This window comes from Macadamia integrifolia, chromosome 3, assembly GCF_013358625.1.
Source record: "Macadamia integrifolia cultivar HAES 741 chromosome 3, SCU_Mint_v3, whole genome shotgun sequence".
NCBI classification, from domain to species: Eukaryota; Viridiplantae; Streptophyta; class Magnoliopsida; order Proteales; family Proteaceae; genus Macadamia; species Macadamia integrifolia.
This window is the reverse complement of record NC_056559.1, coordinates 31,091,026-31,102,928: the sequence shown is the minus strand read 5'-3', so window position 1 is coordinate 31,102,928 and position 11,903 is coordinate 31,091,026. Positions and strand designations below refer to the sequence as shown.

General features: G+C 37.4%; 1 protein-coding gene across 1 annotated transcript; it reads left to right on the top strand.

Annotated features, from left to right (window-relative positions):
- The first annotated feature begins 210 nt into the window (after positions 1-210).
- On the top strand, positions 211-3,481 carry LOC122074936 (putative disease resistance protein At1g50180). The gene is made up of 2 exons (XM_042639928.1): positions 211-1,852; positions 3,216-3,481. The coding sequence occupies exon 1, from the start codon at positions 226-228 to the stop codon at positions 1,306-1,308; it is 1,083 nt and encodes a 360-aa protein (XP_042495862.1). The 5' UTR covers positions 211-225; the 3' UTR covers positions 1,309-1,852; positions 3,216-3,481.
- Positions 3,482-11,903: the final 8,422 nt, after the last annotated feature.

The following is an 11,903-nucleotide window of genomic DNA, read 5'->3' as shown; positions in this document are numbered from 1 at the left end:
TTTTTTTCTTTTCTTCTCTTGGCTACCAAACATAGCCTAAGATGCCAAAACGATAAATTAAGAATCCGAAAAGAAGGTGTGACATGTTGAAGGTGAATATTGATGATGCTCATGAGTCGCGACTCACAAGTAAAGAACATAATAAAGGAAAGTTAATTACCTGCTTCACAAAACAATCAAATATCACGGGAAACTTTCCTGCTTCCAAGTTCCAACAACAATCAAATGTCTGCTAAACAAGAGCTAAAAATGGCAGAGGGTGCCGTCTCATTTGTTATTGGAAAACTGGGTTTGCTAATATCACAGGAAGGTAGTTTCCTTGGTAGAGTTAAAACGCAAATCATGTCTCTTCGTGAAGAACTTGAGTGGATTAGCTCTTTCCTAAGAGATGCTGATGAAAAGCGCAGAAGAAATGAATGGGTGAACGTATGGGTGAACCAAGTCAGCAATCTAGCTTTTGATGCAGAGGTTATTAATGATTTGTTCATTTTTGAAGTCCAGCAACAACGGCAAAGAAATATCGGTCTGAGGTGTATGGGTTATCCCAAACATCTTTTTACTCTCCACAAGTTTGGAAATCAAATCGAGGACATCAAAAGAAGGATTGGAGAGATTTCAGCTAACAGATCCAAGTATGGGACCGAAACCTTAGAAACTGGAGGAGGAACTTCGTCTCGTTTGAATGATGGCATAGCATGGAAGTTAAGGAGAGCTTCTATGGAAGAGGAAGTTGATGTTGTTGGCTTTGACCAAGATATTGAGACACTAGCGAAGCTTCTGATAAAACAAGACCACCCCCAGGCCCGGCAGCTTCTTGTTGTTTCCATAGTTGGTATGGGTGGTTCAGGTAAGACCACTTTGGCTAGATCTATTTATAATAAGAGTTATGTCAAGAACACTTTTGATTCGTATGCATGGATTTATGTCTCCCAAGAATACAGAATAAAAGATCTTCTGTTTGAGGTCATAACACAAGTTATGATGCCAACGGAGAAGGAGAAGAAGAAGTTAAAAGAGAAGAATGAAGATGAGCTGAGGGAGAAGCTCTCTAATGACTTGAAAGAAAGGAGATGTCTATTTGTCGATGATGTATGGAAGATGGAAGATTGGGATATATTAAAGATGGCATTTCTATCTCACTACGATGAGAGGAAGCAACAACGAGTGTTACTTACCACTCGTAAAGTAGAAGTAGCCAAATATGCTGACCCATCAACTGATCCACGTGAACTCAATGCTCTGGGTGATGAGGAGAGTTTTGAACTCTTCTCAAAGAAGGTCTTCCTGTCTCAATCGGGAAGTGATTAGCAAAGAAGCTACTCCGAAGACTTGAAAGATCTTGCAAGGCAATTTGTTGCCAAATGCCATGGATTACCTCTTGCGATTATGGTATTGGGAGGTCTCTTGTCAACAAAGGACAAGACATGTGATGTGTGGTCCAAAGTATTGCCACATGAATGCATGGACATATTAGCTCTGAGTTATACAGACTTACCATATTACTTGAAATCTTGTTTTCTCTATTTTGGTCTTTTCCCAGAAGACCATGAGATCTTGTGTTCTAAATTAATTCGGTTATGGGTTGCGGAGGAATTTATAGGACAGAGAGGAGATGAAACTCTAGAAGATGTTGGGGAGGATTACCTAGATGAATTGATCGATAGGAGCATGATCCAAGCAGTGCGTAGGAGAGCCAATGGAGGTGTTGAGTTATGTCGTATCCATGATCTCTTGCGGGACTAAGCAGTTTCAGAATCCAAGAAAGATAGGCTTCTCAAAATCTATGCGAGTGACATTAATTCCACTTCTCTAAACAGATTCCCCTGGCTTGCGATCGATCAAAAAGAAAAAGGTATGCACGATCCAAACAACTACAATTCTGCTCTTCCCCATCTTCATTCTTTGCTATGCTTCAGTCAAGGCTTCCAAAAAAGCAGTGGAAGGGTCTTTATTTGGGGTTCAATCTGCTTAGAGTGTTGGATTTGGAGGGTTTAAGAACTCTCATCAGTTTAGCCAAGGAAATTGGAGGGCTTGTCCTTCTAAAGTACTTGAACCTGAAAAGAACCAACATAAGAGTTCCAGATTCACTGGGAAACCTCTGCAATCTACAATCTTTAGATCTATCCTACACAAAAATGACACATACCCAAGGTAGTATGGAGAATGCACCATCTTAAGCATCTAATTATAGATGTCAACGGTCAGTCTCCTTCTGGTTCAGTTGAATGTGCAGACGAGGTTGTCAATAAGATTGGTGAAAGCTGTTGTCGTCCTCCCAGAATCGATAATCTGAGCGATCTCCAAACGCTACACCTACAAGAAGGTAGTTGGATAAAAGATGGCCTTGACAAGTTGACGAATCTGAGAGATATCTGGATACGTGGAGATTTGAGGTTGCACAAAAAGACATTAGCCGACTCTATTGTCAAATTTAAAATACTCCTAGTGTTGCACTTATGTGTAACTACAGCAACTTTGGATCTTCCTTCAATTTCTCACCTTGTGAACCTCTACAGACTGATTTTGGGTGGAAGGCTACCTGCCCTAAATGATTTTCCACCATATCTCATAATTATGTGAAGCACATAAGACCCTCTATTAACTTTCACCGTCGTTATTAATTATGTGATATTCATGCACATAATTACAGGTAATTGTTTTCCGTCCTATCTCAGATATATCATGAACACTTCTATCTGATTTTCATTTCCAGTTTTAATCATTCTTTTCACCTTCACCCTGTAATGCATGAGTCTGGATCAGATCCTCATACAAGAATGGTTCTCTTACGGTGTTTGATTCATATATAAAATCCACTCAATGTAAAATGTTATTGTGAAAAGAGAGAGATTGAGTGGATTTCATATGTGAATCAGGCATCGTATGAGAATAATTCTAATCCAAACTCGTAATGTATTGCTTTACATGTTTGAATTTTTTTTTTTTCAATTAATAAAAACCCATTTAAAATTAGAAATCTATTGGTTAAATTTTCAATGTAAGCCTTCTAACACATCTGTTATTTTAACTCTCATGTCCACTTTGGAATATATATATATATATATATATATATGATCTTTACATTTATGTTCACACATAGAATCCACTACTATAATTAATGGAAGTTTAGATCACCAAACAAAAGAAGTGGATTGGGCAGGAGTAATTTTGCTTAACGAACAGTTTCTCATTGCTTTTATATTATGGCTATACAGAGAGCCCACAGGAAGCAGAGATAAAAGGGCAACAGGGGCTTGACAGAGCAATGCAGATAGGAAGCGTGCACATAGTCTCAGGAGCTAATGAACTAGTTGAAGGTGGCTGTGGGGAATTTTTATTGATTTGATTCATGCAGTCTATTGGAACAATTTATGTCTCTGAACAATATTAAATAGGATTGGTTTTTATATGGGTGTGGCAGCTATATTAGCAAAACATGCTATTATGATGAGTAATTAAGCAGTGTGGAATTCTCTTTGAACTAGTTATTCTTGGCTTCTATGATTTTCAATTCCATTCACACCAGTGGATGTGGAAGAAAATCCAATCACAATTTTTGTATATTCTTCAAAGTGAATTGGTTCATTTGATTTTGGATTGTAACCATTTCTTCATTGTGTGGAGACAATATGAAGGGGGAGAGTGATAGAGTTAATTGTCTCTCTTGGATTGGGGTGAGGCCAGTTACGTCTCATTTTTTTTTTAATGAGATTTAACTAGGGGCTTATCCCAGGTCCCGGATATTGTTCAGGTTATAAAAAATAAAAATGAAAAGTCCTAACCTTGGGTTATGATTGGTCACTGGTTAGAAAAGATGGGTCTCGATTTGGTTAGAATCGAGCTTCCCATTATAACACAATCTCTATGTATTTAATTTTCTTCAAACTCTAAAATCTTCCAAATCAATCTCTCTCTCTCTCTCTTTTCCAATTTAAACTACAAATCTAAAGCCCTTTATATATTTACCCCTTCCCCGTGTCTAGCTTATATCCGTCTTTCTTTTTCATTGACACTGCGATCGATCGAGTAGGTATTTATATTTACTTAATTCCAAGTATTCTCTTTCTTTTTCTGTTTTCTCATATATATTTCTTTCATAGAGTTCCTCCTGACCAGGAGGGGATTGAAGCAGTAGTGTATATAGGAAGAGACCATAGGCATCTGGACGAAAGTAGGTATTTATATTTGCTTAAGTTTTGTTTGTTAATTAATTGGATGAAATCTGATAATAATTTTCTTGTCAAAGAACACTATTAGGTGGTGAAAATATCCTCTGCAGTGAGTGCAGTGATGCAATGTACATCAAATGGTCGAGAGGATCTTGGGGCATGAGGTGTCTCATGTGTGTGTTAGCCTTCTTCAACTTCTTCTGTCTGTATTCTAATGTTATCTTCTTTCGGTTTATTCCTATATTTTTTATAAAATATTGTAGTGAGGTATTTTTTTTTCTAATCTTAGAGTTACACGAGGAACTAGGATGACTGAGCGGTTGTAAGTTGTAACCCTATTCTTCATTGATTACATCAATACTGATATTAATTAGGTCATTGCTGACTAGGAGTGTTTTGGATGTTGGTTTTCTATGGGGCTTTTTTTTTTCTTTTTTTTTGTTATTTAAACATACAATTAACGTCTCCTCTTTTAATTAATATTTTCATCTAGTTAACATACAATTGCTTTCTTTTCTTGTGCAGTTGTGCAGTTTGATCATGAAGAGAGTTAATGTTATGGTTTCTACTATGCAAACTCCCAAAAAACGAAAATTTATGCCTACCATTGGGGGCTGGTCTGGCCTTGAATATGATCTCATGGAACTCATGTTTGATAAATTGACTCTCTCCGATCATTATCACTTTGCTTCTGTATGCTCCTCATGGCGATCATTTGTAGTCAATAATTGTTGTCCTCGTCAACTTCCATTTGATTTTTTTCCACTCAATTATAACAAAAAATTCCGACTATTCTTTAGTTTTTTAAGTGGCGAGATTCATAATTTTAAACCCTCACAGATTCACGGAAAGGAGTGTTGTGGATCTTCTGAAGGCTGGTTAATTATGGTGAACGATGGATTCGCTGGAGAGATTCAGCTATTCAATCCTGTTTCTAAACGTGGAATTCAACTTCCTTCTCTTTCCACTATTCTTATCATCTTATCCTGATCATGATCCTCATCAACTCATAAGCGGTTGTTTCGAGCCTCGTTTCATCTATAAATCAGTTCTATCTTCAGACCCTCGAATGAAAAAAGACTATGTTGTGGTGGCCATTCTTACCGATAAGAAAGAATTGGTCTATTACAAAGCAGGAGGAGGAAGACCATATAACTATAGGTGGATTAGTATGGCAACACAATGGGATTGTTTTCAAGATGTTATATATCACAAGGGGAAATTCTCTCTCTCTCTCTATATATATATATATCACCTAGGAATTTCCAATCATTACAGAGATCATTCCTAGGCCACCAGAAAAAGGAAATGCGATCGTTATTATTTGGTGGAATTACTAGGTGAACTATTGTTAGTTTTATGTCACTTCAGGTGGCTTCTTGAGGAAGTCGATGATAACGATAATGATGACCATGACATCTTCGTCACCTTTGACAGTGGGCGGACAGAAGAAGGATTTAAAAATTACAAGTTTGATGCTTTCAAATTGGATGAGAGCAAGAGAGAGTGGATAAAAATGAAGAGTATTGGTGACAACATTTTGTTTTTGGGAAATTGCTACTCGAGTCACTGCCTGCCCATTACTATCAAGGTGCCAAGGGAAATTCCATCCGTATTAAGGAGGACCTCACTGCTGTTGTTCATGTTAAGTCTCCTTCTAATTGGACTATTCCTACATTTCGTGTGTTTACACCTAAAACTATGGTAGATTTGAAATATTTATCTCAATAATCATAAATTTGTTTGTTATTTTGAACTCTCTGAGATTTTAATTAACTTTTTAAATAACTGTATATATTTCTGGACTTACTTTGACTCTCATGTCCACTTGGGAATATATGTGATCTTGACATTTATGTTCTTACATAGAATCCACTATGGTAATCCACTGCTTTCACAACTTTTGATCACAAAAAAAGAAGAAGAAAAGAGTTATACAGAGAGCCCACAGCAAGAAGAGATCAAAAGGACTACAACAGGTTATAGTCTCAGGAGCTAATAAACTAGTTGAAGGTCGCTGTGGGGACTTTTTATTGATTTGATTTATGCAGTCTATTGGAACAATTTATGTCTGTAAACATTCTTTTATGATGAGTAATTAAGTATTGTGGGATTCTTTTTGAACATGTTATTCTTGGCTTCTATGATTTTCATTTCCATTCACACCAGTGGATGTGGAAGAAAATCCAATCACAATTTATGTCTTGATAGTGAATTGGTTGAGTTGACTTTGTATTGTAATGGGGGAGAGTGATAAAGTTAATTGTCTCTCTTGGCTTGGGGTAAGGCCGTATTATGTCTCACTTGGTTTTTTATTAGATTCGACTTTAATATAATTCTAGGGGATTCTCTAGGTCCTGGATATTATTTGGGTTTAATGAAAAGTCTTTGGCCCTGGGTTGTGATTGGCCATTGGTTAAAAAATTTTGTCTCAGTTTAGTCAGTTGTTGATAAGGTTTTAGGTATCGACATCGGATTTTGGTGATAAGGCATGTATAGAGATTGTAAGATTATCAAAATATGGTACGGCTTCTATATTCTAGTATGACCTCAAATAAAATAATTGTTTTGACAACCAAGATTTATGTAACCTAACCTTATTTAGGAGGGATGTTTTCTAAGCTGTTAATTGATTTATTCATTTTATTATTATTTTTCTTTCTCACTAATACATGTATCCGACCCTGTTCAATAGGGAAAAGACTAAAGGAAAAAAGATCTTAGTGTGTACCTGTGCCAAAACACAGTGGGTCCAAAAAGACCATGCTTCCCTGTGCTAAAGATGCTCGCATACACCCTCTGATTGGCTGCTCCCACTAACATGTACCTGTACAAGGAGGTAGCATTCTCTTGTCTAAGACTAAACTATTGTTGTTGTCGGTATGATTTTTCAATACCGTTTCCTAAGATCTTGGTTGCTGAAGAACCATATCAACTTAACTATCAAGTTAATCAAATTTGGAACAATCTTCGTATAGGCTATTCATCTTAAGATTTGACCCAAGAGGTTGAATGAAAAATATCCCCTCTAGCGGGGCGAAGCGCCCTGCGCACATCCAGCGGCTGGGATTTTCTTGAATACACACCCATGTGTTGGGGTGTGTACCAGACTCTCACAGCCATCGCACATGCATTGTGCGCGCCCAGCCCTACTGGAGATAATTAATCTGGATCCGAGATGCTTACTGAGGAACATTGGTACAAAAGGAAACGTGATTCAAGTTTGCTTATAGCGCATGATATCAGCCATCTCAAAAACCGATATGGTGTCAAAAGTATTACAACAAGGGATTGACAGAGAAATGCAGGTAAGAAGCATACATATAGACATATGGGCAAAGTCTAGGGAGCTAGTAAATTAACTGGTTTGAGGTGGCTGTGGGGACATCTTATTTTTATCTTTGATTTATTTATTCACTCCAGATGAGCTCAAAACCTTTTGCCTCAATTCTAGCTTAAATCTCAACCTGGATGGGCTCAAAACCTTTCTCAATTGATGCCTTGACTGCATCCAAAACTAGTTGTGTCTTCCTGCTGATGCTGAGCCACTTTCTGTTTAACCACTCTATTATACTTTTCACCAACCTTAAGAACTCCCTCACCATGCATATCTCCTGAGGGAGATCTGTTGTGACCACAAGCTCCATGAATCCAGTCTTAGAAGCCACAAAGAATGAAGCAGATTTCTCTTCATAAGGGATAATAAAATCGTGAACTTGTACTGTTCCTTTTGCTCCAACTGCAGTTATATCCATGGCCATGTTAGAAAGGAATGAGCAATAGTAAGTTGCTGTCTTTCCATCCTCCCACTGTAAAGATGATCCACAAGCCAGGATCACTCCTGATTCATTGAGAACGGACCCATGGTGAGCTGTCACTGTGTTGGGAAGTTCATAGTCACAAGCCCACAATATGGACCTGATGCAGTACCACCCAGCATCACCCAGAGCAGCAAGGCCATCAATATCTGGCTTTACCCGGATGTCATTCTTAAGAAAATTATCATCAGCAGCAAATGAAAAGATGGTGTGAACCTGCCACAACATGAGGGGGTCACCTTTCTTCTGCTGGTAATAATTAATATATGCAAAAAATGTAACATTACAAGGTTATAGGTATCGGTATCCATACCACTCTCGAGGATACCTATACTATACCAATACGGATCAGATCATATCAAGCCTGTATCAGGCATAAATTAAAAAATAGACCATTTTTTGTCCATACAACCGATCTTCATTGATATCGTTTTCCGGCAAAACCAATATTTATTGGTTGGTACGTCAATAAGATAATGATGCTTAAAGCCATGATTACAATAGATACGGATTAATGATAAGGTAAACATCAATGAGAGGAGGACGGTGAATAGGCATCTGATAGAGAGGAGGACGATGAATAGGCATCTGATAGAGAGGAGGACGGTGAATAGGGGAACGGTGAACAGGCATCTGATAGGGAGGACGGTGAATAGGGGAACGGTTCTGGTTCATCATTCTTCTTTCCCTTCTCTTCTTCCCCTTCTCCCACTCTCCCACTCTCCTACTCTCCTACTCTCCTCTTCTTCCCCTTGTCCCACTCTTCTGGTCCTTTCTTTCTCAGACTATATATATAGGGAGCACAGCATTACCAGAGTGAGTGAGCCTTGAGGTCCAAGGTTCAAGGCTTGGTTGGCGAGGATAAAAATCCTTTGTTTTTTTTTTTTTTTAATCTTGTTTTTCTTTGTTTTGTTACCTGCAGAAGAGGGCACATGGACAGCTTTAACTGAATGGTCCAGATGCTTGCTTGGTTGAAGCTCTACCAAAACCGGGTTGAGGTAAGTGAACCAGTCCGTATGAAGAATCAAACCAAGGTGGTTCAAATTTGAATTAAAACATTCAGAAACAGCCCTCTCCCTCTCTCGCACCACACTCTCTCTCCTCTCTCTGTCTCTCACACCTCTCTCTCTGCTAGATGTAGGAGAAGCTCTGCTAAGTGCTTCTTCAAAGCTTGGTGAAGGTCGCTCTCACGAAGTAGAAGCTCCTACCCTAACTCGCTCTTGGTCTCTCTCACAAAAGGGTTTGCCTGTTACCCTAAGTCGATCTCTCTCTCTCTCTCTCTCTCTGCTTACGAAGTTGTCGCTGATACTCTCGATTTTATCTGTGTTACCCATTCTCGCGCCGAAGCTCTGAGATAGCGTTGTCACCTGGTTGGGGTTTGAATCGAAGCCATTCTCTCTTAGGGTTTGATTCAAATTGTTGGCAGGTAAACCCTAAACGATTATGCCTTGTTAGGGTTAGGGTTTTTATTTTTTTCTATAATATTTTTGATATAGTGGGTGATTATATTGGTGATTCTGGTTTGATCTTGTTACTATAATATACTAACAATCTTTTTTGTACATAAGGAGTCTTTAGCTCAAAATGGTAGAGCACCTAGGTAATGCCCAGGTTTTGGTGATTCGAATCCACCAAGACTATGAACAATTGTATTTTGGATTGTTTTTTATTATTGTATTTTGTAATTTTGGGTATTAGGCTGATCTCAACTCTCTCTTCTAAGTTATTAGATTTCTCCCTAACTTTGTCAAACAGCAACGCTAAGGCAAGTGTTTGTTTTTGTCAAGTTTTAAATTTTACATCTTCCTTGAACCTCCCAGTCTTCATGTTATCCTTCTGCTTTGAAGCAACTGTGAAGCTCCAACAGGACAATATGAATGAGATGTGTCTCAAATTTAGAATACCTTCTGGAGCTGAAAACTATAAACCTAGTGAGTCCTAGATTAATCTGAACTGCTGAAATGAAAAGATTTAAAGGGGTATGTGTTGTGTGGGGTTTTTTTTTTTCTTTCTTTTTTTTTGGGGGGGGGGGTTGTTCAAATCAATGGTTCCATGCAAGAAAAGTTGAGAATAAATGGTCCTCACAGTTGTCAAAGGAGAAGTGGTACACATGTGTTTTATGTAACTCTCATTTAGACCACAGACCTGCTAAGTTAATGCCATAGCTTGCCTGAAATATAAACAAAATGATATTGTAGGAATTCTGAGGGATGTATTTAGTATCTGTTCAAGAAGCATCACTTATTCACATTTTGTGACAGTTTTGATCAATTATCCTTTCAGCAAGATGTATTGCAGCGAATAAACCTTAAAAGAGAGAATAAATCTTTTACACAATTCAATGAGAATTACAAAGTAGAAAGGAACAAAAAAATTAATGGAATGCAATGCTGGACTGAGTAAGTGTTAGCACACGTGGATTGAATAAATTCATAAAACAGAATAATGTAATAATGGATTGAAGAAATCTTTGTTTCTGTAATTTTTTTCCCAGTAATAATGTACTTGAGATAAATTATATGAATGGGCCAGAGATAATACACTTACCTTATTAATGTACTTCATCACTTCTATTATGTTTTCTACAGTAATCTTTACCTCTGGACTAACATCCTAAATAGCCCTCTAATTTTGACAGATTTTCTTCTTATAGTTTGGAGGTTAGCTACAAGAGGTTGTAGATTGGGAGCTCTGATACCATATATTCTAAACCCAAGAAGAAAGAGAGAAATAAGATTATCATTTAGTTGATGGACGCCATGGGTGAACTGTGAAATTGAGAAAAAAAAAAACAAAACAAAAATAAAAGGTAATAAATGAATTTAATGTAGAAGAGAAACAAATAAATGAAAGCGACAGATCACTTACAATACATCTGTCTCAATATCTACATAAACGAATTTGTCTCTAATTTCGATAGATTTTTGTCCTATAGTTTGGAGGTCACGCTCGATCTGATTCCATATGTTCTAAACTAAGAAGAAAGAGAAAAATAAGGTTATCATTTGAACTGTGAAAGTGAAAAAGAAAAAAAAAATAAAAACAAAACGTAATAAGTGAATTTAATGTAGAAGAGAAACGAATAAATGAAAGCTATAGATCACTTACATTGCATCTGTCTCCATATCCACAGAAATGAGTTTGCCTCTAATTTCTACAATAGACTGCAGATTGGGAGCTCTGATACCATATGTTCTAAACCCAAGAAGAAAGAGAGAAATAAGGTTATCATTTGCTTGACGGATGCTATAGGGGTGTCAAACGTTTTCGATTGGCCTAACTAATTCTCCTACTTTAAGATCCTGTATGATTGATCTATTTAAGTAATCGGTCTTGCCCAGTATTGGTCTTTAATCTGGTTACCACAAATTATCCTAAATGGGCCTTAGACCGGCCCTTAAACATGCTACTGAGCCATTTATCTCCCAAATTCTAGTCTCTTAAATAGTTGGTCCAAACATATTTAATAAATGGTCTGAGACTATGATTCGATCTCGGGTTTCCTCAATCGACTTCGGCTAATCGGTGCGGGTCTACTACACATTTGCATCACCAATTTTCTTTTTTCTTTTTTCTTTTTTCTTTGCTTGCTTGTTGCATGCCTTTCAAGACATAGCGGCCAAGGCCGCTTTCAGCCTACTCGATCATGGCTGTACATAGAAGTTGATAGGGAAAATCACTCTCTCTCTCCTGGGATTTGATGAAAATGAAAAAGGTACTCTAACTGAATCGAATTGCATTGATTTACCCTAATTTTTCAGACAAAGTTGCATATCAACTAAAAAGTAGAAAAATAGATTTTTCATACAGGATTACATATCAACTAAAAGGTAGAAAAACAAAGAGAAGACTTTGGTACTAAGGATATGTATTTGTAAATGCGGGTAATCTTCTCCCAGAAGGTCCATATAGAACA

Coding starts and splice junctions, on each gene's coding strand:
- LOC122074936 (XM_042639928.1), top strand. CDS start 226: ATGTCTGCTAAACAAGAGCTAAAAATGGCAGAGGGTGCCGTCTCATTT.